The sequence below is a fragment of the Idiotropiscis lumnitzeri genome, chromosome 9 (assembly GCF_059441095.1).
Source record: "Idiotropiscis lumnitzeri isolate Australia: NSW breed Sydney's pygmy pipehorse chromosome 9, RoL_Ilum_1.0, whole genome shotgun sequence".
Taxonomy (NCBI): Eukaryota; Metazoa; Chordata; class Actinopteri; order Syngnathiformes; family Syngnathidae; genus Idiotropiscis; species Idiotropiscis lumnitzeri.
The window spans coordinates 731,193-759,099 of NC_142399.1; the positions used below are offsets into that span (position 1 = coordinate 731,193).

The 27,907-nt window shown below is 48.1% G+C and overlaps 1 protein-coding gene across 2 annotated transcripts; it reads right to left on the bottom strand.

Moving 5' to 3' along the window:
- Window positions 1–1,146: 1,146 nt before the first annotated feature.
- jag1b (jagged canonical Notch ligand 1b) lies at window positions 1,147–27,032 on the bottom strand. Of its 2 annotated transcripts, XM_088304628.1 has the most exons (27): window positions 26,939–27,032; window positions 26,628–26,827; window positions 26,071–26,379; window positions 18,958–19,009; window positions 16,955–17,212; window positions 16,563–16,623; window positions 14,661–14,791; window positions 14,450–14,569; window positions 12,309–12,422; window positions 11,921–12,034; window positions 11,716–11,829; window positions 11,301–11,347; window positions 10,678–10,851; window positions 10,167–10,317; window positions 9,330–9,494; window positions 9,124–9,237; window positions 8,937–9,050; window positions 8,696–8,809; window positions 8,215–8,331; window positions 6,458–6,485; window positions 5,905–5,990; window positions 5,201–5,314; window positions 5,002–5,111; window positions 4,109–4,348; window positions 3,688–3,828; window positions 3,355–3,496; window positions 1,147–2,956 (listed from the first exon to the last, which is right to left on the bottom strand). In XM_088304628.1, the coding sequence occupies exons 2-27, from the start codon at window positions 26,682–26,684 to the stop codon at window positions 2,484–2,486; spliced, it is 3,660 nt and encodes a 1,219-aa protein (XP_088160754.1). In that variant the 5' UTR covers window positions 26,685–26,827; window positions 26,939–27,032; the 3' UTR covers window positions 1,147–2,483. The 2 variants fall into 2 exon arrangements, with proteins under 2 accessions (XP_088160754.1, XP_088160752.1); XM_088304626.1 differs by having other exon boundaries at window positions 26,628–27,026.
- Between the last annotated feature and the right edge of the window lie 875 nt (window positions 27,033–27,907).

The following is a 27,907-nucleotide window of genomic DNA, read 5'->3' on the forward strand; positions in this document are numbered from 1 at the left end:
CTTTGATGTTTTCTATTGTTTTGAAGAGGTGGTGTTAATCTCTCGCAAGGCTTTAATCCCTCACAGAATCTGCACAAGCGTAAACACCCCCCCAAAGCTTCTGAAGCTTGCGGATCTGAGAAGTTTTATTAAATCAGGCCCACATTTTTGAAGAATGAGATTTCCAATGACCTTGTCAGAAGATGTTTTACAACGACAGAAGCGAGAACAAAAGTGAATCCGTTTCCGTACGTCAGTCGTTTAGAATAAAGATTTTTTAATTAGACTTCAAAGCAGAGTTCAGAAATTAGCTGGCACAGCTTTCAGGCGTCTTTGCATTTCCCCCAAGCAGTCGTCCATCCTGCTGTTGGGTAGGGCTGGGCGATATGACCTCGAAGAATCAATATCGCGATAAATTGAGCAATTTGACATCAATAATGATAAATGCGCAATAAATTCCCCTCGTGGACCAAAATCAAAATAAATGCAGGAAATGCATATTAACTGCTTTTTTTTATTGACCAACTTTCTTGTTCAGATGGGTGGAGTCACGAGACAAGACACGCTGTAGCCGTCTTAAAGGGGCATGAACATTGCCGCAGACAGAAAAGACTTTTCTTTTTTTTTTTTTTTTTAAACACCAAATTTACCTACATGGGCAAAATGATGTCGGTCATTGTAATAAATTTTGGTAACGGTAAATTTTCGGTTTATCGCCCAGCCCTAGTGTTGGCTGACTTCAAGTCACTTGCGGTGCAAACATTTAAGTAGCCTGACCGACCGTTTGCCATCTTATCCACCGTTCGATCACATTGAAGCGATTGCGCCGAGTTTTGATCAGGTTGTCTTGCGGTAGAGAACAACGCTGGGGTCAAAGTAGGAAGCCCGTTTTCCTCCAGGACAAATTTCTACGTGGCTTGATTCTGTTCCGTTCCAGCAGCGCTGAAAATCCCGCCAGGTCAGAGATGAGATCCTCCAACAAATTTGACAGTACGTGCGAGACATTGCGGCTTGTGCAACGCAACGGAATCCAACCGACACTGGAATGGAATGGCCGCCATATTTGCTGATTTTGAAAACGGCGGCGTGGTGGCTTGGTATTTTCCAGCGCTGCCAATTGATCGGAAGCCCAAATCCTCGAGAGACTCACGCTCGTCACACACTCGCTAGAACAAAGACCTCTTTTATTCTCTTTTCATACAAAATATTTAATAAATACAACTTTCAAAAATATATTGCCAGATCAACACATTGTTCTCAAGTTCAAACAAGTCAAAAATGTTGCCATGATCTCAAAAGGGTTAACAAATGAGATAAACATGTTTGTCTTTTAAGAGCCTCATGAAAAACAAGTGTGCAGAGAAACAATGCAAACAAAAACTTTTTGTCAAGGGAGGCAGTGTTTTTTTTTTTAATGTGGTTCTACAGTGTTCCCATCGCCAATCGACCCTTCAAGTACTCACAGTCTAGCTTATGATATCATGCTGACTAATGCGGATGGGAATCGTCGTTTGTCGTCGTCATGTGACCTGCCTCGTCACGTTGATGCATCTCACAGCCTTTGAAACGTGAGCGTGAAACCTTTTGAGGCTGCTTTCGTTTCCTTACTTTCTGATGGCAAGCAATATGTCTGCCACCATGTCCATCCCGCGCGTCGAGCAGCCTTTTTTTTTTTATCCACATTTGCCTTCAATGTCCTGGCAACAAACTAAAGAAATGTCAAATGTGTACAAAAGACCAACAAGTCTTAGGCCAAAAAGTGCCCATAGTTTGTCTGGGAAATTCTGACATTTGGCTTTAAAGAACGCATTGGAGGAAATGGAAAGCTTCCACAGCTAGCAAAACCTTCAAACTAGACAGAACATATAAATAAAAAGGAATGATATCTTAAGGCTCTTGATTATTAAATTAATAAATCAAATATACACAATGATTAATAAAAAAAAAATGTACATATCTACATGTTCTAAATCAACACATAAATTCTTCATATTGGCCGCAATGGCTGACATTAAACCCACCCCGTCCCCTCTCCACATCTCAAAATAAAAAATAAATAATAAACTTGATCTTTTTTCCTCATTTGACAGTGGCCAAGTCTAAAGCTGAAAAAGGCACTTTCTCCAAAACGGTACTAGAAAGAATTCAAAGAAGACACACGCTCTAGTGCTGAACGCAAACGGCTTGTTTTAGTCATTGTTGACGAAAGGGGCGGGGCAGACTAGGGGGGGGGGCAGGACTGAAATGAAGTGGAGTAAACTTAACATTCTACAGTGAAATGTATACCAGTGCCTTGTGTTTCCAGCCAAGCAAAGCAACCGTCACTGCCAGTGTAAGCCAGCTTGTCAAAACTTAAATTAGAACACGGCAAAATGGGAAAATACTGCCGAGTCACAACTGACATGACCGTTTTACCAAGTAGACACGCCACAGCTCCCCGGGTTCACCCGCCACCGGGGTGCGACCACGTTCAAGGCTCGGTTGCACAGCAACACAACTGTCTGCTATACTATGTAGTCCATTCTGTTGATGCTGTTTGCCGTCTCCAAGTCTCTGTTGTCCTGTTTATTAGTCCAATTGGGCTGTTTGGACGTGGAATTGGGGCCCGAGAGCTTCTCGTCCCGCTCCACCAGCGTGTACGCCGGCTGCTTGGCGAAGCGGCCCTTCTGGAGGCGCCTCTCCTTGTCGTCCTCGTCCCCCTCGGGGTGATTTGTCCTTATGTTGGCGATGATGGAGTTCTTATTTTCGTAGTCTTTGATGGCCACCGAGAGGCCCACGTGCTTCTCGATGGGGTTCTTGATCTGGTTCAGGTGCTCGCGCACGTTGTTGGTGGTGTTGTCCTCCGAGCCGGCGGCCGCCGCGCCGCCGCCGGGGTTGCTCTGTTTCCGCCGCCGACGCATGCACCACAGCAAGAGCAGGATGAGCAGAAGGACCCAGAGGACGATGAAGACGGAGCTGAGGAGGGGCACCAAGTAGTCTGGAGACACCAGAAATTTTTACGGTCAGCCGCAGATCCAAAAGTGAAAAAGGATAACAGAGCTTTTAACGTATTACTGTTCCCGCCAGCGCAACCTGACCTCGGAGCCATGAGCGGGGGCGGGGATTCTTTTAGCTGTCAGCGCCTTGATGAATGGCGGACATGTGGGAGTCTTACGAGGCCGGCCGACGCAACGCCGCAAAGCCGAGCGGCTCGGCTCTTTCAAACCAAACTTTGGACTACATTCTTTTCAAACTCAATTACACCTGACGTGACGTAGCAGTTGGCGGCAGGAATGTGGCGCTGCCGCTGCTGCCCCGTTTTATTTTCAACACAAGTGCGTGCTCGCCTGACAAAAACCTCAGGGGGATGCGTGCGTTTTTGCGAGCGGTTCGTACCGGTTTTGCTGGGGCTCGGCACGCGCACCTCCACGATGGAGGCGATGATCGTGTTGTTCCCGTTGCGTTTGCTAACCAGGTCGATGATCCGCTCGGTGATCTCTTTTATCGGGCTGCCGTCCAAACGATGGTCGTCTGTTGACTACATGTGGAGAGGCAAAAAAAAAAAAAAAAGAATTTGAATTGGGTTTCACTTTTCTGCCAGTTCCATGCGATTGCGGCATTCTTATCAAACGGATGACGACACGTTTCAACGTGAAGGCCGCACACAGGCGCGACGTGCTGTCAATCAAATACGACTAATGGCTTTAAGGAGCTGGAGCGGCGACTCACGATGCAGACATGGATCTCGTTGCTGGCCGAGAATGACGGGTCACAGGTTATGGACACGGAATGCTCCAAGGAGAAATTCTTGACCACGTACAAGCGCCTGAGCTGGTTACACACATTCTCCACCGTCAAGCTCTGCACGCCCTGCGGAACAAAAGTAGGCAAATGTTCATGAGAGCTCGGCAAATGTTTGGGCACCGTCTTCTGCGAGATGGCAGCTTGAAATTTACAGTATGTGCGAGCCTCTATCGGCTGTCACGCTTGTGAGTGATCATCCCATGTGGTCATCACTTTGCATTTGATCCTGAAACTAATCTCAGTGAGGGAGTTGAGTTTGTTGGCATGCCTCCCAAAGGCCAATTCAGCGCTAACGCCAAAATAACCCCCCCCCCCCGCCAAATACAAAAGTAAAAGCCGTGCTCACCCTTGTCAAGATGTCCTTGTTGAAGGTGAAGGTGATGTTGGCACAGCTATTGTCCTGGTAGGTGGAGCTCGGGAGGCATTTGGGGGTCGGAGGGAGCGGGTTGGAGCGCCAGCACTCGCCAAGTCCGAGGCAGGGCTTGACGAAACAGTGGCCCTCCCTGATGGGGAGGCAGCTCTGGCCTGCAGGACACCCGCCTCCAACTGTGGCGCCAAAATGGCAAGTCATTGGACCGCACCGCATCTGCACAGAATAGAATGACACCCGATCAAGCAATTCCACTTTCTTTTTTTTTTTCGCTTTCTCCAAACAGCCTCCCCACGTCACTTGGCCATACCCGACGTGCTCCACGTAACATCCAAATCAAGTTTGAGAGGCTTAACTTCTTTTTACACTTTTATGGCAGTTAAAAAGATTATTTATAATTGCTTATTCTGAGTTTCATTACGGCAGTGTGACCTCGATTGGATTTCAATTGTCTACTTCCAATGGGGAAGAAAAAAAATTGGGGGGAAAAAAGCAGTGTCAATGGCTGACGGTATCGGGACATATATGCTCTGTGAATGTTTTGAAAAAAGTAGTTCCTCCTGAGGGGAAATGGCAACATGGTTTCATTGAAGGCTTTGATGGGAACCCGAACGGCACGTCAATCCTCGTCTGACTCATCCGAAACTGGCACCGAACCAGCGCCATTGCGGTTCCTTTCAAAACATCGCAGTCGCCAATGCGACACCGCAGAGCATGACTCAATATTAGCGGCCCGACCCGAGATCTTTTTTCTGCCGCCTCGCACCCACTCGGAGTCGGCTTCTAATCCCGTCTTTGTTCACGCATACGATCTCCCAAATGACAACACGAACGCTCGGCGACGCGCGCGTGCTCCGTGCTTCACATACCTTTGTGCAGACGACTTTCCCGTTGGAACAGTGGCAAGTGTTGCAGTCTTCATCCCATTTGACTCCGTCTGAGATCGCGTGGCCATTAACGGAGCAGGCTTTTCTCGTCACTACGCAAAAAACAAAACAAAAATGCATTCAGGCATTCACGAAGGACCGCTTTGAATGATGCCTCTGTTATTTGGACCGAAGAAAGTACCGTCTTGACAGTGCGAGCCACTTCGGTCTGTCGGGCACACACATCGGTAGCCGTTAATTTCGTCGACACAGGTCGAGCCGACGGAGCACGGCGACGACTGGCACTCGTTGATATCTGCAGCGAGGAAAGAAGAAAAGGCTCCTTAGCCGAATGAAGACAGCCAGACAGAATGCAAACATTGGGGATAATCAGTCCGCAAGCAACTCTTGTTCACGGAGGCCGAGTGTCATTTAAGCAGCACGCCACGCAACATAATAGTTTATTGAAAAAGCAAAAAGCAAACTTGCACTAAATGTGCTTTGATTGGCCGCCCCCCACCTTATTCAACTTTAAACGCGGCATCACTCGCAAGTATGCAGGAGTTCCAGGCTGGACTTAACGGAACAAAGGGCTCGCAATGGGAAAGAATGTGGCCATCTGAAAGCCTTTAAGAGGGAAAACAATCTGTGTAATCAGTGTCAGAGAGCACGGCTGATTAGCTGTTGGCACACTAAGCCGCTTTCCCCCGGGGACAGCGGTGGGGCCTGCTGGAGTGACACCCAAATGGCTCGGCCTAGCCCGGAGTCCAACGCCCAGATAATTGGCCGGCTAGACCTGCTGTTTGCAGCGAGCCCGTCGCCCGCGCCGCCGCCGCGATATGTGACGGCTCAAGCGCGGATCAGTGACGAGCGAGGTGGGTGGATGCGGAGTTTAATAATACTTACTGATCCGACAGTCTGGACCGGCGAAGCCCGGGGCGCACTCGCAGCGGTACCAGTTGTCTCCGTCAACGCAGGTTCCGCTGTTGTAGCTGTAAAAGAGGAGGGACTTCATTTTTACAAACACACCTTCCCCCGCCCCTGTTCCCAATCTTTAAAAAAAAAAAAAAAAGTTACTCCAGTTAAAGACCCAAACTGTGGTTCCTCCTGAGACCCAGAGTCAACGCGACCCTCATATAAGCGGATACAATTGACCAATTACAACAAGTCCGAGAGCTTTTGAATGATTTGGCTCAGAGCAGAAACCTCCAGCGCTATTGTCACACGAATCATGCAGACATTATATTTCAAGTCCAACAACGACTGCGCCGAGTCGCGCTCGATGCAACTGCTTCTGAAGGAACGCAAAGAATCGTGGTCGCAGATGACCACAATTTTACACCACTGAGCATCCTCTTGCGTTTATCAACGATGCCGTCTAAAAATGTGCGTTTTGAGCTCCGGCGCTTCACAATTTTGGGCGCGTTGGAGTCGGCTGTACGTTTCGATTTCAACTTACCACGGGTGCGGACTGCAGTCGTTGGTGTCTGAAAGACAGAGCAGAAAGTAATTGAGTGTGTGCGTTGGAGGGGGCTATTTTTTATTGTTCTGTTGCTCGCGTCAGAGTGTTTTGTACACACAAAATGGCAAAGAGCACGTCCGGGCTTGCGTGCGGGGCTCCCACAGCGCCCAAAGCTTTTGTCTCATTAAGCACACAGCGAGCGCTCACTCCTCCCTTCCACCGCCATCACCGCAACAAGTCCACACACCCAGATTCACAACCGCACTCGCCCCCGCCTCCTTTTGTTTTTTTCCCCCTCAAATGTCGGGGAATTTCTGTTTTGGAGTGCCTGAGCTGAGGGGCAGGGCGGCCGGTGAAAGAGAGCAGGGCTGCAGAACAAGCAGACATGTCACTGTTTGGACAGGAATGCAACAAGGGGGGGGGGGGGGCGTGATTTGGACAAGGGGGAGAAACATCTGTCTCCACTTTCCTTTCTCTCCGCCCGCTTTCTTGTCTCGTGGTTGGACGGCCGTGGCAGCCACGTTTTTTATTTACATCAACACCGTCAAGGACTTGCATCTCTCAGGGATGTTTTGCGTGGCAATTCCACATCCTGATCATGTTCATACATCAACTAGGATGTTTATGACGGACATGATCGTCATTGAAATTTTGCCAATGCTTCACACATTCATGACATCATAGTCTTCCACAAAATCTAATCCAATCAACCATAAAAAACCCATAAAAACTCAATAATAATCTTTCTATTCTTTTTAATTTGATATTTAATTGACTAGGTCAGAATCTCGGCAAGCCAAATTTAATCAATTTCAGTTTAACATGAAAATCTCATTTCACTTGTTAAGTCACTTTGCCTGGAATTTCTACACACCATCGTGAAAACATGAATTTGGAGAGTTTTGCTCATTGATTACAAAAATAAATCACATCATTCATCTTGCCTGCCACAAATTCAGTTGAAAAAGCACACACCTGTTTAACATCAAAGTGTGTTGAAGAAAACTAATAGAATACCTCAAACTAAAATTGAAGAAACACTTTTGTTAAGGTCATGTTTTTTTTTAAGGTTTAAAAAAAACCAAAAAAAAAACCAGCATGCGCGGGGAAATGTTCCTGTGGTGGGAACCAGCGACGCACTCAGGATTGAGGGCAAGATGAACGCAGCAATGTAAAGAAACATTCTGGAAGCAAACGTGCATCAGAGCACTCCGAACCTCGGACTGGCGTGACCAAAATAAATCATCTTTCGGCAGGACAATGACGCGACTTTGTGAAAGTCGTCGCCTGGCCCAGCTAGAGCCAAAAACTGGGTGATCGAACATCTCAGGAGAGATCGGAAATTGTCTGCAGCAAACGTTCTCAATCAACTGAGGAAGTGTGCGTAAGGAGCTACAAACGTGTGGCGTCATATTAAAAAAAAATATTCTCCAGACTGTAACTCAAATCAATAAAACAAGAAAAAGAGCGGATGAAAATGTGATTTTACTCGTCTTTCTTTGTTTTATTTTTAGGCTTCGTGAATACTTTCTACTGCATTTCTTTTGACAAGTCTCAAAAGATGAAGTCAAATTTGTTCAAATTCAGATTTTTTTTTTCCACTTTGCTGCTTGTTGCTTGTCATTTTTTCTACTTACAGAGTACGGCAATAGAGAAATCCCCAATTAAAAAAAAAAAAAGCTCAAGTGCTTGTCCTCCCATAAACGTGAGTATAACCAATCAAATCAAAGACGTTCTTTTCACTGGCTACTTACTTTGGGTGCACGTGGGGCCCTCCCAGCCTTCCTTGCAAACGCAGGAAAAAGATTCTCCCGTCACCACGCAGGTTCCTCCATTCTCACAAGGGTTTGGAAGACAACTCGAGTTCTTAGCTGAGGGAAAACAAAACCAAAGCAAACAAAAAAATTGTCATATACTTATGTCCGGGACAACTTTGATGTTTATCAGAAGAGCAATCTGCGCTCTTCAATTACGTAGCGTGCTCCGTTCTGACTTTTGGTTTTGACTATTTGGACCAGGCACGCCTTCCCGGGGCCCGAAGTCTGCATTCCAAAACACTGAAGTGCAACGTGGGTATTTAAGCATCGTGTCTGTCAGCGCTCATGGGAGGGCAAAAAGGGGGCAGAGACGGAGAGAGCGTTGAAAGAGTCGAGGGCTAAAATCGGCTTTCGGATCCGACGGGCGTGCGAGACACGACGAGAGTGGTCACGAGACGGCGGCGAACGTGCGACTCACCTAGGTTGCACGTGGTCCCCTCCCACCCCGGCGAGCACTTGCACTGGAACGCGTTGCCCTCATCGTGGCAGGTGCCGCCGTTGTTGCAAGTGGCTTCATCGCACTGGCTTTCGCCTGGGGGGAACATATCAGCAAACGCTGAGTTTGAAGCGTCTGTTTTGTCCAGCGAGCGCTCGCGCAGCCATCGACGCAAAGAAAAAATGAATAACGAAAACAACAAAACATGAAGGCGGGATCTTACGGGAGTGGCACGTTTTTCCCTTCCAGCCGTTCTTGCAGTCGCAAAAGAAATCCGTCACCAGGTCCCGACACGTTCCGCCATTATGACAGGGGTTGGTGCCGCAGTCGTCAATGTCTGGTGCCGCGCGGGAGACCGGCGCAATTAATATGGTTGACCCGAAAGCCTCGTGAAACCGTTTTGGACTCACTCATCTCACAGTGGTCGCCCTCCCAGCCATCGGCGCAGATGCACTGGTACACGCTGACTTTGTCGATGCAGGTGCCGCCATTGCGGCACGGGCTGCTCTCGCAGTCGTTGATATCTTGGAGCGAAAAAAAAAATAATCAATCAGATTTGGAATATGAGCGCAAGTTGACTCATTTCATTTCATTTGCACAAAGAGGTCTTCCTCACTCTCATGGCAGTAGGTTCCTCGGAAGCCTTCTTGACATTCGCAGCTGAACTGGCCGCCAGCTTGGCTCCGGCACCGGCCGTGAGGTCCGCACACGTTGGACGAAATGTAGCGCTCGCCTCCCGGTGTGCTGTTGGATGCCACCGCCACCGTGCAACTGTCGATCACTGCGCACAGCAAAAGGAAGGAACATTTATTTTTAGACCTTCATCTCCGATCTCCGCGCAAGTCTCCGGCGGTTAGAAAAGCGATTTCAAGACGGCATTGAGGTCGGACTGACTTTGTGTGAACAATGACGTTCATTTCACAAGGTGAAAAGGAAACAGACCCGTACATTCTTCTGCTATCATAAACAATTTGAGAGCGATCCGGGCCACTCCGCCCTCAAATCCTTTGGTTTCCCCTTGTCCGATCCGGTTAGGCAAGTGGGCCGAATGCGCTCCCCTTTAATCACTTCATTCTTGCCAAGAACACAAAGAATCTCACCGTCCGGTATCTAACTCCGCGGTTGGTCCCCTCACTCAATTCCACACGCACGCCGTGCCGATTGATTGAGGAGGAAAAAGAAGCGGTCATTCTCAGGAACACACGGTACCATTTGCCTTTCGCCAGATTTTCAGCGACTCCGAGGGGAATCGACGGAAAAGATTTTGCAGAAGGGCCGGAGGTGGGGTGTGCTCACTTTGGCCAAGAAAATTGAAAAAAAAAAAAAGCGTGTATGGGACGAATAGAGCAAAAGTGCTCCAATCTTCATTTATCCCGTGTATCGAAAAAGGGGTATCCTTTTGCAGGATGTCTGAAAAAAGGGCTTGCGGCTTGGCGGCCACCACAGGACGTACCTTTGCACGTGGTGGTGCGACAATGGTCTTTGAGGTGAGAGCAGTTCTTGCCCTCATAGTCTTCCGGGCAGGCGCAGTAGTAGTCTGTGGCCAAGTTGAAGCAGGAAGCTCCACTTTGACACGGGCTGGGCGAGCAGTAATCGATATCCAGCTAGGGTAGGAAAAGTGTAGAATGGAGAGAGAGAGAGAGAGAGAGAAAGGTCAACGTGATAGCCGACAAAGTTGCTGCTACACTAACCAGAGCAAAAAGCCGCAGCATCCTCCCTGCAGGCCGTGCCAGGAAACATTACACACGCACAAAAAAAGGAGGAAAAACAAGCCCGAGTCATAGGAGCCATCGTCGGTGAGGAATGCATCCTACTTAAGCCAGGGGAAGCTTCAACAAAGCATTCTCTTTCAAAAACGACTGCAGGCAGCCATGTAGGAGGGTGGGAAGAGAGCACCGCGCCGCGCCGAGCCAGCGGGCGGGCAACGGCTCACGTGTGGGCCGTGATGACATCGGCTCGCTTACCTGGCAGAGATTCCCCGAAAATCTGGCCAGACAGAGACAGTGGAAGCCGTTGACGTCGTCCTGACAGCGCCCGCCATTCAGACACGGCGAGCTCGCACACTCGTCCATGTCCCTCTCGCAGTGATCGCCGGCGAAGCCGGGAGGACACGCACAGCGGTAGCCGTTCACCAAGTCCTGTCCGAGTCAGCGACACACGAGTTGAATTCAGGAGTTTGAATCGCGAGGGTGAGGAATTTGAACAGTCACGAAAAATACGATTGCAGTTTAAGTTAACTTGACTGATTTGGTGGTGGGAAAAAAATATTTTAATGGTACATCTGTTTAGGGGGAGGAAAATGTTATTTTCTTCCAAAAGAAAAAGAACAAATCCATTAATTTAGCGGGCCAAAAAAAAAAAAGATTGACTTTAGAGACTAGTCTTACGTTACGAAGCTCTGATGGTTTGCACATCAGCAAACATGCCTCAAACTTGGGTGGCGGGGGGGGGGGGGGGCGTTCATGCCCTCCCCACGCACATCTCTCACTTTGGGCCGCCATATTAAGTTTTCCAAAAGTGCGACGCAATCTTTCAGAGAAAGCGCGGCTATCAAGATGGCCGCCCTCACGGTGCTTTTGACACGTACCTTGCAGATTCCCCCGTTTTGGCACTGGTCCGTGCAATCGTTTATATCTACGTGAGAAAAACAAAAACATTTGGAGAGTTTCATCGATACAAAATGATGAAGAAATGTTCGTGAGAGGAAACGCAACGTGACGGCAGAACCAGCGCAGAGCGCACAGAGGATTGCGCAATCCGGTTCTGCAGCCAAGCGTAACTCGTCCAGGAACCACAAATCTGGGCCACACAAGGGCCTGATCGTCATAGCGTACGTTCGTTTTTGGGCTTCCGGGACCAACGCATTGGTGGTGCCGTTTTGTTTTGTCATTACAACAAGACGGAAATTCGATGCAGCCATTTTGGCAGGACCGGAACGAGATAAAAAAAAAGGCAGCGCTGTCGGCGGGCTCCGCAGCTGCAGCTGACAGCTGTCAACTTACTGACGTCACAGTTCTGACCCGTCCAACCAGGGATGCATTCGCAAAAGTAGCCTCCAATCAGGTTGCGGCACGAGTTGGCATTCAAGCAAGGCTTGGCGTCGCATTCGTTGGCATCTAGTGGGAGGACGTTGGCTTGTTATTTCCATGTGCAGTTGACAGCTATGCGGTGGCACAGTGAAGTCAAAGAGTCGAGGGGGCGGCTCACCTATCAAACATGTCTTCCCAGTCCACTGCGACGGGCAAACACACTTGTAGCTGTTGACCAGATCTTGGCAGGTGCCGCCGTGGTTGCAAGGATTTGGAGAGCAGTCATCAATGTCTGTGTGGGAGAGGTCCACTCAGGTTATTTGGGACACATGGAGTGAAATTGAGCAGAGGTTCTGCCTTTGTAAAAGTCGGTCCAATTTTGAGAGGAAAGAAAGGGTTCCGCAGGCCGTTCAGTCCAACATAATTGACTTTGAAGCTCAACAATCTGAAGTCTTCCCGCAAAGCCACAAAATGGAGACATTTTTGTGCCCCAAATTCACATCCTTTATGGCTTTGCGCGTGTATTTGATTTGGAGATGAGGGCTGCACGTGCAAGTCTTACTCACTGAGAGTGCAGGAAGGGCCGCTCCAGCCTGGCACGCAGTGACATTCATAACCGTGACTGGTTTCTGAGCAGCTGCCGCCTTTGGAGCAGGGATTGGACAAACAGGCGTGTTCCGCTACAAAGTAAAAGGACAGGTTATACAATCAGGCCCACGGAAAACACACCCTTCTGACTCATTTGGCTCCACCTCCAATTAACTTTGCTTTTCGCCAATTACTTCCCTTTTGAAGGGGACCGTTCAGATCAAAATATCCCATGGCAAATCCTAAAGCTCCTTCTTGCCGGCGACTTTTGTCGACGATCACCGCCGCAAATCTCAAACTCATTAGACAGGCGGGCCTGCCAGGAAATCATCTTTCGTGCTAAGTTGACCTGACCAGCGCACTGTGACTTTGTCTGCCAATCTCTTCCTGCGTGGGGGCACCAGAGGGTGGGGGGGGGGGGGGGGAGTGTTGGCATCCATCCGAGTTACTTCATTATGAGCAAGTTTGGGATGAGCGAATCCCTAAATGAATCTCAAATGATGATTGGTGTGGGGGGGGGGCACGGCAATCATGCTGATCGGATGAATGACGACGAGAACGAGAACGAGAACATCCTCTCCGCTCCAACACGTCGACGGCACCCCCTCCACCGCACACCTCCCGTCACGGAGGGCACGGTTTCCTGACATGCCGACAGTTAAGCTGTCAGCACCCCGCGAGGCTCACTTTTAATGAGCATCTCCACGCTAAGCGTTTGCAGCAGCTGAACATGACAATTGCCGGCTGCTTCCAAGACGCAAAGGTGCCGAGCGGCCCCAGACCACCACGCGGTGGATTACCTGATTTTTTTTTTTTCTTTTTTGGGGGGGTTCACTTGTGCACAAGTGGACACGGATTACTGCAGACTCAGAGTTATCTGATCGCAGACTCTGAGAAACTCCGTTCTGACGTCAGCACAACTTTTTGAGATCAAATCATCCATCAACTCCTACTTCAAATGATAAAAATGAAAGATAATCTAAATTCTGTGAGCTGTCACTGTAGTTGCAGAAAAAAAAGATTGTCGTCGGTGAACAATTCACAAATGTTACCAAGAATAGGCCAGAGTTGGGCAAAAGACGATCTTCCAAATGCGTTCTGGTGAATGCGTCTCTTTGTAAGCCAATAAACAAGTTTAACGACTTCCTTTTGCCCATTTGATTTTGTGGAAATGGCCAAGAAACATTTGGCCAATCCTTTCATCAGGAGAATTGCGCAAGCGTCAAGTGCAGCATGAGCGCAAATGTCAACTTAAGCAATTTGAATCGAAGGATTTCAAGAGAAAGTCTTACGAGATCCAACAAGATCAGGCAGAGTCCGGCATTACTCCAACAAATGAAGACAATTATGATAGCTTTCGTACGTTCAAATGTCATGTCAAACACCACACCCTCCCCCTCGGTTCCTTGTCAAGCTGTCAAAATGACCGCAATTATTACATAAAGGAAGCGCTCCAAAAAGTCTTTGGAATCAACCTTCCTTTCATGTAGAATTGAACAAAGCGAAATAGAGAGGAGCTTTCGGCTTCGGCGTTTCACCGTGACGGCTCGTAAGCAAAACAATTTCACGACATTTACTCACATCAATTCAATTCTTTCCTCGTTCATCTCTGACAGCCTCCCCCCGCCGACAAAGAAAAATAATAATCATTTTAAAAAAAAACAAACATACCACTTTGGAAATGTTTTTAATGAAGCAAAATGTAACCGTATAAAACCATAAAAACAATCTAAAAGAGAACGAAAAGAAATTATCGGCTTTCATCAAGCAGAACGACTGGAAATTAGAAAATGTTCAGGTGCGTCTGTGACTTTTTTTTTTTTTGACGTCCCGCAACATCAAAATAATTTTCAAATGAATAATCTTCAATGAGTTATAACTCAAAAGTAAATTGGAACACTTTAAATTAAAGTACCGCCGCTTAAGAAGGCGTCTCTGTGATACTATGCAAAACATCTCGGACTGTAAAAGAAAAAGAAAAAAGGTAAACTGAGCATTATTATGTCTGCAAAAGCAAAAACATCTTGGGGCTGTAATTAGTGAAGGCGGAGCCAACATCGCCAGTGAGTGTTTCAAGCTTAACTAAAACGTTACGCAACATTTTAACAGCGCCACTCACCTCTCTCACAGTTGCCGCCGGAGTAGCCCTCGGCACACGAACACTGGTACTTGTCCGGTCCCGTGTTGATGCAAGTCCCGCCGTTCACGCACGGCTGGTGAGTGCCACAGTAATTCAGATCTGGGACATGGAGGAGTTGACAGGGATTTAGTTTGCGCTGGCGCCAAGTCAAAAGCTTTTCACGAAGGGCGCTGCCATCCAAAACGTCAACCTTTGTCACAAAGATGTCCGCCCCAATTGGTGTCGCAGAGGCACTGCCAGGGCTCCACACAGGTGCCGTGGACGCAGCCCGGGTGGGGGATACACTTGTCGCAGTATTGGCCTTGCCAGCCGTACAAACACCTGCGGGAAACAAAAGACATCTTGTCACACGAGCGCCAAAAACCGGATTAATCATTTGTTTAGTCCACATTACTAAACAAGCAACAATAATCTGGATTGAATTTGTGCTGCGCAGCAAACAAAGAGGCACTTTTTTTTTTTTTCGACTTGACTGCAACTCAAATCAAACACTTCTTATGCAACAACTCTCTTTTGCAAGAACGCTTATGTCCAAAGACGAAATCGCACTCGCAAAAACCTTCGCCGTGGCTAACATTCGCATCGCAACACACATCTTCCCGAGCAACAGTGCGCTTGCGGCTCGGCGGGAGAACCGGAGCACAACGTGCATCCCACCGGGCTCTTTGCAGTCTTGGTTCCCATGAGTCAGGAGTTTGGCTTTTTGCCTCAGGCCAGGGGAGGAGGAGCAAAGGCTCTCTTTCTTGCTGACCGCCACCATGCTCAGGTCCACAATTACACAGACAGCCTAGCGCTCCCTCTTCCCGAGCTCTCTAATAAAAGCGAGCTGATCGGACCCGACTTAAAACGGTGAGCAAGTGGTGACGGTTTGGTTGTCCTGCAACGACACCAAACGAAACCGAGTGTCCTCTCCGGGAGAGCCGCATGGCGATTAGCCCCCAGAAATGGGCTGGAAAAATAAAGCTGTGGTTAAGTCAACCTCAGTGTGTGATTAAAGAGGCTATTCTTAAAAAGTGTGCTAATCTTCTCGAAAAGAGGAGTGGTGGAGGATTCCCCAGCGAGCTCCCAAATCATTTTGTTATTACGCAGCAAAATTACTGAGGAATGCAGCCGCACTTTGTGCCGCACGTTCGTCAACATGGAAGCAGACACCACGTCCATGCGTAAAGATGACGTCTACGAGCACACCGTTACCAGTTCGCCGATCGGAAGCAGTTGCGGCTACCCCTGCCGAAGGGCAGCTTTCATACAAGCGAGGATCCAAACAAAGCCGCACCTGTGTGGGAAAACATTTCAAGCTCTTTTGCAGGCAGTGGCCACACAAGCACTTACAAGAAAGACAAATGAAGAAGAAAAACAACAGCGCTTGTGTGGGGAAAAAAAAAAAAAAAAAAAAGGACCAACCCCACGTTCCTTCCACTTGATTTCGAGCCAAAGCAGACAACTAAGAAAGCAGCAAACGTAAGCCGAGCGTACAAGATGATGCCGACAAAATCCGTGCGAGTGCCTTTGTCTTCCGCTGGTTGTGTCCACAAACAGCATCAGGAAGCCATTAGCTGCGCAAACAATATGCTTTTAAAAAAGCCCACCTCAAATGTTGCACATGATTGGACTGATGCCGCCAGCCTAATCAGAAGGGGGGGGGGCCGTTTGTCCTCAAACAAGCTCCTCCCAAATAGCGCAATTTGTCTTTCTTCCAAATGCTCATCACTCGGCGAAAAGCAAAGACGCCAGTTTACATCCCACACACCTTGAGCAAGGCACATGATTTCATCTACTGCACAGGCGACACCTGCACCATCAAGTCAAGTCAAGTCAATTTTATTTGTATAGCCCTTAATCACAGAGGCTTTACATAGCCACACCATCAAGCGCTTTAGAAAAGATAACCTGAGTGCTTGTCAGCGATATTTATACTGTAAGACTACTTTGGTGCTTGTTTGGAATATTTGCCCAGGCATGTAAGGACGGACGGCAACCACATGACAAACGCCCCGCCCCTCGCATGGCGCACCGTCACCTCGACAATCGGTTAAACGATGTCAACAAAACATCTGTGACACAAAGATAAAAATACATTGGGATGACTTACGTGCAACCACCTGGCTCCTGACACGATCCGTGTTCGGTGCTGCAGCCTTGTCGGCATATTGCTAAAAGAGAGGGGGGGAAAGTTCAAGTGGGTTGCCTGGCAACGAAATGCAAACGTATCAGCGGTCATTTTTGCACGTTAGTCTCTGAGCGTAAACACGCATGCATTCATCACGTCAACATTTAGGACTCCGAAAAGTTTATTCGGTCATGCTGATGACAACATTTGAATGGAAAAAGAAACGAGGGGGGAGTATTTATGTAAACAAAGTCATCCATTCAGCAGCAATGACCAAGCAACCGTGTATCAGCATGAGTCACGTTGCAGTTGAGCTGCTTTTTTCATAACATAATAAATAATTTCATGATTGTGGAAAAGTGACGACTTCTTACCCGTGTTGCACTCGGGTCCCGACCAGCCTTCCAGGCACGTCTTGTTCCCGTTGTAGTCGCACGTGTAATGCCCAAAGAACTCGTCGCGGGGTCGACAGAACTTGTTGCAGCCGAAGCCGTAGTAGTGCTCATCGCAGCTGACCCGGATCTGGTACTCAAACTGAGCCACGGGGCCGTTGTGAGTCAGCTTCTGCCAGTGCGGGCTCGGGTTGATCATGCCCGAGTGCGACGATTTCTCCATCACCTTCGCCTCCGCGCCTTGAACACGACGACAAGTGGGAGAGCGTCAACGGCAGCGGCGAGCAAGTTTGTGTGCAAGTGCGCTGGAATGCGCCACGCTTTTCAAAGCAAACTCGCGGCTAACCCAAAATGCTTGAGCACAAATCGTAGAAGCTTGCTGATTATATGTAATCAAAGCAACTTTGTGTGCTGGCGAGCGCGAGAAGTTACAGGAAATGCAAAAAAGAGAAGGTGGCTTTTAATAAGCACTTGAAACTTTTGTTTTTTTGCCCTCACTCACACTCCCTGAACAACTGTCCCAAGTGGGTTTCCAACTTCATGCTGCCCTTTGCTTCTGCTGGGCCACGACAGAACCAACGCCACATTCGGCGCTGGGCCCAAAGCCGTGTGCCCATCCGCACTTTTTCCCCAAGCTCCCAAAAAAAAGAAAAAAGAATGTCTCAAGTCAACCTTTTTTTTCCCCCAACCAATATTCTCGAGCACCGATACCACAAACAGACTTTCAGTTCAAACACGAAGGGGGGGGGGTCACGGCCCTGTCAAGAGGACAAGGACGAAGGTAGACCACTGCACGCTCACGCTCACGCACACGCAGAGCAGAGCAAACAATCTAAACGGAGCCACCGAGCTCAGCACAGAGACTTCAGTGTACAGCACGTCCGAGACACGCACACAAAACAATTCTTGTGAATCTTTCACCTGGGAGAGAATGAAAAATGTGTCAGAGATGTTATTTAGTGCGCAGAGGGAGGGGGGGGGGTCGCTCCTCCGTGTCGTATGATGCAACGAGTGGCGCGCTGTCATTTATTTACCAGGTTGGTGGTGCGGACGGGATGGCAGCGGGGCGGTGTTTGAACAGTGGAATCGCAGTGAGCGGCAACATTTGGCGGGGGCTTGGGATCAAGCGCTTCAGCTATGTGGCACTTGGCTACCGAGCGGCGGCCGCCAGCGTCGGGGGTCGCACGTCCCCGCTAAGTGTCGCCCCGCTCGAGGCACAGCGGAAAATAGACGCGACAAATGTGCAGAGGCCACACTCCGGCTCAAGACTTCACAGCACTCACAAGATATTAACCTCGGAGAACAAACGCAGCCAGATCGTTCCGCATACTTCATCGAAATCTATCTGAAGATCGGCAAAGAAATGAGCACTTCAGACGACCGCGCGATGCAAATAATCTGCTCGCAGCGCCGAGTGGACATTCGAGGGGGCTCTTCACACCCGCGCCCTAATGGTTCTCCGGGAAGCGCCAAATACGGCGGAAAAGACCGAAACCTCGTTGACCTCATACGAAGAGATCGGCGAGCGCACCTTCGCCAACTGAACAGTCGGGACGGGAAATCACAGCAGATGTGTTGCTTCGCTGCACCTTGACTAACAAGACGGTAAAATAGATCAAGACAACCACCTGCTCCTTCTGGTCTGTGTGAGCATGCTGGCAGACCAGGAGGCCGGATGAACTCGCCGTTTCACGCCCCGGTGACAGTGAGACTGCGTGACCCAGACCCGGGCGGGCAGCACCTGCCATCAGTCATCGGGGCAGAATGCAAACATTTTCACTTCCTTTCTTCTTTTTCTCACCCCCCCCACTTGCTTTCCCATCTCCGGCTCTCGCGCCTTACATCCACCCGTCAACACACTTTCTTCTTTCAGACACGTGCTCGCCCAGGAGTGGGCAAAAAAAAAAATCTTTTGCCGGCTCACCAGATCACATGAAGGACAAGAGAGGAAAACAAAGGAAATGAGGGTTGGACATTTTACTCACCGCTGGTTTCATTGTTGAAGTCCAAAGCATCGACGATCAAAGTGTAGGATCTCTGAAGAAAAGAGAGAAAACGAGATTGTCAGACAATCTTAAAATGAACCACGTCAAAATTGTTCACGAGCAACGATTAAAATAAACTTTGCGTAGACCACATGACTAAACATGAAAAAGCTTCACCTCACGTTGAGAGCTCCCAAAGCAACAACTTTTGTGTTTCTGACAACAACAGTTTTGTTGATCTGATTAAGGGAGGATAAGCTTGCAGGTTTGGTTTTTTTATTTTGGGGGGGTGGGACATGACGGACAAAAGCAGACACACGGCAGGAAAGATGAGCAGACAAACCCTGCGGGAGGGAGTCTGACGCACCGCAACCAAAGCGCGATACCGCCCCCCCCTCCTCCCCCATTGACCCAGCCGGTTGACACGACACGACACAGATTCTACAGTAATGACTTCAACAAGTCATAAAATAAAAAGAACACAAAGAGGGATAATGCAGCCATGCCAAAAATACGTCTTCATCTCAGCCACAGAAAGCTTGCTCGCTTTTGAAAAGCGATTTTCCCCCCCAAATAAAGTTTTCCACATGTTTACAAAATGTGGCCAGAGATGTCAACGGATGACTTCCCAAGTTCTGAGAAAGCAGGTCTGTTTTCAAGCCGATGTGAGATTTGCAATTTCATGCCAATTGAAAACGAAGGCTGAGAAACACCCCCAATTGGACACTTGTATTTTTTTTTTTTAAGATGAGCGTCACAAAAAGACGGGCAGACAAAATAACAACAACCAGGATGATCGCTAACGGAAACGCAAAGAATTCGGATTCTGGCGTGCTCCTGAAGCACGAGGACGGCTCCGTGTCGGCAGCACTCGCACCACGATCTGCTTCCACGTTCTCACGAGCGCGCCCCACGTCTGCGAGGGCGCCCCACGTCTGCTCTCTCACATCCACAAAGGAATGTTTAACAGTCACATTTCCACTCCGACAACTCTTGGTGGAGGCGCACGCCGTCGCTATGATGACCTCACGGAGTACACACCTGCTCCTAGGAAAATCCCTGATCGACTCTGAACGAGGGCAGAGTGGCAATGAGTCACCCAAGCTTTTTTTTTTTTCACCGCTTTGCCCTATTTTGCCAGCCATTTAAACTTTCCATCTCTCTGGGAGACATTTGTCTCATCATGCGCCAGCGTCTCCTGCAATCAGAGTGGTTATTATTTGAAAGGCGGCACTCATCATCACCACGCATGGCAGACTCTGACTCACCCGTTGGCTGCAAGCGCAACACACGCAGACCAAGTAACAATGGAAATCCAAGCGCTAATCAACAAGTATGGCCGCCCGGCCCGTAGCAACTTTATTACAAACTAGACGCCTTTCCCTCCCCACTCGAACATTCGACGCTCTCGTTACTTTGGTGTTCCCCTCATGTGTTCTCACTTAGCCTATTGGACTGGATCTCGTTTTTTCATTACGGGAGACATTCAACAACGCTGTTCTCACTCAGATTGTTTAACACCGCATTCTGTGTTAAATATTGCCCACTTGGCATCCATTGCAGCCTGGTCATCCTGGAAGGGGAATTCCCCCCCGCCCCATCTGTGATGGATTCTTCTTGGGGTTTTTGAGTTTCTCTTTGCCCTCTTTGGGGGATGGCGAGATTATTGTCAAGTGTGGGCTTGTGAAGCCCTTTCAGACTCTTTTGTGATTAAGTACTAGGAAGTCCAAATTAGAATCCGCGCAATGCTTCTATAAAGAAAATCTCGGTACGTATATTTAAATGTCCTTGATGATGACTGAGAAAAATTCATCAATTAACAGATTTTTTTTTTGTTTTTAATGGAATAAGAGAATATGTGACTGCTCCGCACGCCCGATGTGTCTATCGAGCAGAAAAATGCTGCCTGGAGGGTTTGAACGACAGCAGACGTTTGAAAGGATTTCTCTCAACTTTCTTGTTGAATCTCTTTTGGACGCGGCCAATTATTGCACGACATTTTGTCCCAATAGCTTCAAAGATGAATGAACAATTTTATGATCGCTTACGCCAAGCTTTACCAGAGAGGCGCAAACTGTGAAGCTTGTTCATCCCTTTTGTACACAACTTGGTCAGTGTGGGGGTCCTTTTTGAAAACGGGAACCAAATCAACTCCGATAGCACAAAGATAAGCCGTCTTCCAAAAATAACAACATCGGTCACGCTTGCGCCATCACCATTGACGTAGCCGCGGTTGACATGAGAAACCAGCAGCGACGGCCCGTTTTGCTGAGGTTGACCTTAAAGGGGCTCGGACACAAATCTTTTGGTTCTGGTTTTGGAGGACTATCGTGTTCCTCAAGCACAACAATGGCCAAAGCAGAATCTTCCCTGAGGGTGCGGGGCATGCACCCCACACACAAATCTCAAAGTTACAAAAAAACAAACACACAACACGAAGGGGGATTGTCATCCGTTTAATGTTTTACTGGCAAATTCCTTTTTGAGGCCGATCTCCAACACACCCTTCTCTTTGACAACTGAGGGCTTGCCTCAACATGGAGGCAAGAGAACGGTGCACCACGTTTAAGTGGGAGTACTCAGGGGCCTTGTGCAAACATGAAAAAAAAAAAAGTTAAATTAGGCTCCATATTTGCCAAATCGCTGTAATATTTGTGAAGACGCCCCCCCCCTCGCATATTGCTAAAAGTGGAGCCAAAACTCTGATGTAATCCAACATCGGGTACTCGCGGAGGGTTGGAAAAACGCTGGCGCCAGGTAACATGATTAATTAAAAACAGCTGCCTTTCCAAACGAATGGGCTCGTCGCCAAAGACCCACCAGGACGATCCGACACTTGTGAAAGCAACAAAAAACAAAAAAAGGGAGAAACAACCTGACATGAATCATTTTCCTTCGCAATCGTCTTGTTTCCTTTTCATTTGATTTACAAAAGCTTCCATTTTGGTTTGAAAAATAAAATAAGATAGATAAAGAAAGGTCTTAAAATGTTTATTCACAAGTTTTAAACCCAATTCAGAACGTGGATTTGTGATTTTTTTTTTCCATTGGACGGCAACGATAATGTTGATACAAACATGAGCAAAGTTCAGTGAGAACAACGTCAGCAGCAACTTCCCCGTTAATGTGCTTCCAGATCAAATAAACCAAGATAGCGAGCGGGCCCTCGCTCCATCACACCGCAAGTCGGAGGCCGTTATCAGCTGCTCCGCCATTGCCAGCTTGGCGTTTCCCAGACTCCCGGCTGACTCCCGGCTCGTCTTTGAACTGCGGCACGCATGCTCCCGAGCAAAGTGAGTGAAGGCGACCGGCTTATCTTTCCTGGCCCAAAAAGCCACGTTACATACCGTGAGCAGCCAAGATCACTCCAGTTCAAATCACAAAAATAAAAAAAGAACGCCCGTCTCCACACGAAGGGGATTTTTCAGAAACGCCAACGCTGCTCTTGGAGCGAGCCGACAAACTCTCCCGAGGTAGTTCATCGGAAGAAAAACAAGCCAAGTCTTACGGCTCACAGAAAGAGAACAAAATAAAGGCAAGGCACAACAACAACAACAACGTGAGAGGAAACGTAAGCGGCGGTGACCTCCGCTATCAGTTTTTCGGAGTCAATCACTTCGGGAGCATCAACCTGAGATCAAAGCGCCGATAGCGAAAGCGGCCACTTTTGTTTTTCCATTCAGGCTCCGTCACAATGAGGCAACTCACACTCACCGACGATGGCACCGGCGGCCAGGAATGTGTTGTTGGCGCAAAGATTTTCATCACGACAACGACTTGCGTGGAAGAAAACATTGTACAATCAGCCGCTTCCTAAACATCCGTCAACTGGCACGGGAGAATGAATAACGTCTCCCAACGAAAACAAAAGTCCCAAACTCGGGAGGAGGACCGAAAGCCAAAGAAACCACGCAAGCAAAACAAGCAGCGTGGCCCTCGGTCCTCTGTGAGGGTCACCGCGCCGAGAAGGAAACAAAAAAAATAAATAAACAGCTGAAGCCAATTAAGCATGTTGTTTTGGATGCTTGCAGTTTGAAGCCGCCGCGATGATGTCACTGTCACATGTTCAAAAGGGCCCGGCGAAAAGAAAGAGTTCAACTCTTATACTTGAGTCATTTGCACTTGAGCGCCACATCAGAGCAGCCGACAGAAAACAAACATACCGTTAACACCCCCCCCCCGCTTGCCAGAGGTGGTCACGCTCAAGGTTGAGCCTGAGCTCACGATTGACTGACGAGTCCCACTTCATAAATCACGGAAACGCCAAAACAAGACGGCCAGACATTGTGATAGAGCAGAAAATAATTAAAAGCAGGAGAAGGCAATAAAGTCAGCTGAACAGCTTTGTCATTTCGCCTCGTCTTCCGAGCTTTCGCAAGAACACACGAAAAAAATTTGCACGGAAATCGAATGGACGCAACAGATTGGAATATTTGCAAACTAATGACGAGCAAATAAATCTCCTCAGTTACTTGGACTCGAATAAATCGGAGGTACCGTCTATTAATGTTTGACCCGAGCAGGTAAAAGCCTTCAAAGCAACTTTTTGAAGACCAGCACTCAGCTCCTCCAAAAACGACTTTCTTGACTGGATGGATGTGGAGCGACATGCTGAAGAGATTTCCAAGGCAAACTTCCAGTTGGCCGGCGAGGGCGAGCCGACATCATCACAACTGCTTCCTGTTGCTTGTGCGGCACTGGCATGAGAACGGCACGGCCGCCATCGTGCTCAGTAATCCTCGGCGTCGTCACCGAGGGCGCGCCATTGTGCCGCGGCCGGGGTCCGGCGCGCTGAATCAAAGCGCGGCGTAAAACGCGCCAATCAACAGCACGGCAAGTCGATGGCATGCAGCTGGACGCTTGGCTCGCACCCGACCTGAGCGAGGCGCATGCGCGCGGCCTCATTAAGTGCAGCAGTTGCTGTGGGTGGCGAGGTTAAAGTGATGAAATGCCTGAGGTCCAACCGAGCGTGACTTAAACAAAGACCCCGCTCGGACAAGAGGCCAACTTCATGCCGCTCGGAGAAAAAAAATGAAGGGGAAGGGAGGGGGGGGGCGATTTCATGAAGCAGAGGTTCCCACCAAGCCGACTGCGCCGCATCGCTATCCCTTCACGGCAGCCGATCAACGGATGAAAAGTGTTATCACACCTTGGTCGACGATTGTTGATGTGCACGGAGGGTTTTTTTTTCCCCCCGAGCGATTGGTGAGAGGAGCAATCAAGCAACTCGCTTATCTTTTGAACGGTCCCCCCAGAAAAAGGCATCTAGTCCTAAAAGCGATTCATTCGAACAGGAAATGCACGAGAAACGCTCAATTTGAATCCAGAACAAAACCATTGCTTCAAATTTGGCCTTTGTCTGGACGCATTTCAATGCCCCTCCAATTGAATTCCGACCTCGACTACAAAACCAAAATGGCCATTACGTCAGTTCCCACAAACAATTGTCTTTTCATCTTTAAGATTCCCAAGTCGGAATCAAGAAATGTCGCTCAGGCCACTAAACTCGACCATCGACTACTTCGGCTGTTCTTAATCAGCCAAACTTCACCCAATTAGCATAAATGATAGTAGCCGACATGAACGAATGAACAATCTGCAACATCTCCTCAAGCTCAAACGGTAAATTGAAATTTGATGGTTTTCGCATCAATCTGACAAATTCAGTCAAAGGGTACGAGACCAAAACGAGGGCGAAATGATGAGGAAAAATATGTGAGGCGCCAGGAGATGTCAAATAGCACGAAAGCCTGCTGAGAACATTGTTTGACTGACTATATATCATAGAAAATGTCCCGTAATAACTTGCTGCAGAAAAGTATGTGAGAAGAAACTGTGTCTTCCATTTCACGCATAATATGGCTCTTCATGTGCTGATGGCATGAGCAGCAATCAATGCAAAAAAAATAATAATAATTAAATAAATAAATAAGAAAAAAATCGACCACTCGCATCCCAATTGAGACAAAAATGGTTTTGATGTAATTGGACACACATACACAGAGCTACTGGTCCTTTCACCCGATTGTGTGTGTGTGTGTGTGTGTGTGTGTGTGTGTGTGTGTGTGCTTAGTTGTTTGCGGGCCAAGCTGTGGGGCCAGTCAGTCTGTGCAGTCAACATTGAAACGCTCTCCATCTTGCACAAAGCTACAACATTCCCACAGGCCGAGCGGAGCGAAAGCGCTGACACTTGAGGAAACCAAGAATTGAGGTTTTACTCTTTTGAACATGACCAGCTTCCAGGGAGGCACTGGAAAACCAATGTTGTTCTTTTAACGACAAATCGCATGTGATTGCTGAGAAATGTTCTCCTGCGGCCAAAATACCAGACAAAGAAAGTGCTGGTTTCACATTATAGCAAGCGGCACATTTTGTTTTTGTCGTTTTTAACATTGTTGATCGCTACGACGCGTAAATACATAACAGCAGAACCATTCCCGATCAACGTGTTCCGCGGTAAATTAACCCACTTGACTTGATTGGTCTGAAAATGATTGACTCCAAATTCATCTCTCTCTGCCAGTGACATATCGTGACATTCAAAACTTTGAAATGCTCTTCCGCCTGATGGCAGCGTACATAACTCGCGGTTTGACTTTTCATGACATTTTTGTTTGAAAGCAAATACGTGCCTCGGCTCAATAAAGTCTAATACATCATACGAGCACTATCGGAGAATCTTACGAAACGTCTTGAGCTCTTGTGGCGACGGCACTGCTTGCGAGCGAAATCATTTCTAACTAACGTTCCGGAAGCAGCCCGAGATTACAACACCGTTACTCATCCTAAAAATTAAACGGAAAAAAAGAAATTCTAAGAGGGCCAGTAATTTTGAGGCACAACGGCATTTGTCAGAAATAAGTATTTATGGCTCTCGAAAAAGAACCTTGAAGCAGCAGGCTGTCGGCCTCAGGCTTTCTTTGAGAAAAATACCGCTGCACCTGGATAATTGGCGTGGATAATGGGACAGGGGGGTCCTTCCTCTCTACATTCACATTGTTGGGCTTTCTTCACAAGCAAGTGATTGACAGACAGTAATTACACACAATTGCCCTGTAAACAATACACTCCCCTCCCCAACCCATCCAACAAAGTTTTTTTTCTTCAACTCACCGGCCAGGCGAAGCTGAAGGGCAAAACTATCCTGGCCTTGTCATTCCTGACCGAGCTCCTAAAAGAAAAGGTATTCCCTCCGAGGACAGGCGTAGATCCCATTCCGAAACTGCACGGCCCCGCCGCTGAAACCCTCGACTGGTATTCCTTGAGGCAAACTTTAAAAAAGGTGCGACACTCTCCCCGAGTGCATTTGGTGTCCGCCGAGCTCCTCGTGCCGCCGTGGCAGCACGCGCCGCTCAACAACTCTCCGTTCGCGTTGTGCGTGGACAACATTTGCAACTCGAACTGTCCCGATCCATCTGACACCTGTTGACGACAAAACAGCGCCATGTTAGAAAACGTTCCAAAGGGACCTTGTTGGTTTTGCAACTTTCAACTTGCACGCCGTGTGTGTCATGTTAGCATAGCAACATTAAAGCGACAATCGAAGTATACGAAGGCGGCTTGAACCGCGTGACCCTTCCCATGCATGCATGACCCACTCCATTGAAAAAAACAAAACAACAACACCAAAAAGGAGAAGGAAAAACGAATCCCACACTACCATGACGTACCTTCAGGAGAAAGGGGAGTAAAAAGGCAGCAAGGACGGCGACCCGTCTCCAAGTCATGCCTGCGGACTGAGGTGGCCGCTGATCCAACTACTCGTCTGGCCGACACTCGGCACCACGGCGCTCCGATTTGAACATGCACGACACGCCAGAAACACGTCACGATTCAAGCCGAGCACCGGATCCACTTCCCTCGCCTCGTCCTTCCTCGTCGGGGTCGACAAGATTCCACTTGTTAGTGAGGAAAGTTGGCGCAAACACAAGCCATGCGGCGCTGCGCGTTTGCTGACTGCCCGACTGACGCACTGACTCACTTGACTGAGAGCTGCGGAGAAGAGCAAGGCAGCCTGCACAAGTTCAACCGAGAGGGAGTGTCCGTGTCTGCGCGTGCGTGTGTGTGTGTGCGTGCATTACACCGCCTTCCTCAACATATTCATGAGCGACAGGCAAGGCCCGCCCATCACATTGACGACAATCTCGCTTGCAAACCGCCAAGATTGGCGTTTCGGAACAAACACCACGATGCGTGCGTGGAACACCCCAAATATGTCAAATGGAGTACTTTCTGATTTGATTGCGAATCAGAGCATCAACATCAAATGGAGCAACTAAAATAGGAATGTGCAAGTTCGGATATTGCCCATCAGTGTCGCTCCAAAATGCAAATAAAAAAATAATATTCAAAAGAATGTAAATCATGACACATTTCACCACCAGAAATTGTCTGAAATTGACTGTTTATTCTCTCGAAACAGCACAAAAAAACAACCGAGCAGAGATTAAATCACAAACCGCAATCAGTTTTCTCAAATTCAAAGTGGAGTTCTTGTAGACTGAAGTCTTCATATTTTTAGGCAGACACAGATAAAAGCACATGACAGAGCTGCCGTGTTATTTTTTTAAGAATGATTCCGTTCATTGTCTTTACCACATCACAGACACACACCCATGCGTACACAAACGCACACGGACACACTCACCTCTCGCTCGCTTTCTAACGCAGCACCAATTTTACTTTCATAAGGAAGACATTGCTTCTCGCTCTAATCTGATACGATAGCTGGAGACATATTCATATTTACGCGAAGAATTTAACCCACTGCGGTTATGTGTGTGTTCATGTATGTTTAGTTGAACATGACCGGATCAAAACAAGAAATAATTTGAATAAATTCTGGCCACAAGGCTGGCTGTGTAAAGTGGCAAAAACTGTAAACTCATGACGTTCATGTTCTTGTGGCTCTCACAGAGTTTCAGTTCATGACTGTCTTTGTGGGTTTAAA

What these genes read in the sequence shown, in the direction of transcription:
- jag1b (XM_088304628.1), bottom strand. Translation starts at nt 26,684, where the DNA reads ATGACTTGGAGACGGGTCGCCGTCCTTGCTGCCTTTTTACTCCCCTTT. An exon ending in CGGTCCAGACTGTCGGATCA is followed by an intron (nt 5,315 to 5,904) that starts GTAAGTATTATT and finishes TCCTCGCTGCAG; the next exon opens with ATATCAACGAGTGCCAGTCG. An exon ending in GCCGAGCCCCAGCAAAACCG is followed by an intron (nt 2,957 to 3,354) that starts GTACGAACCGCT and finishes TGGTGTCTCCAG; the next exon opens with ACTACTTGGTGCCCCTCCTC.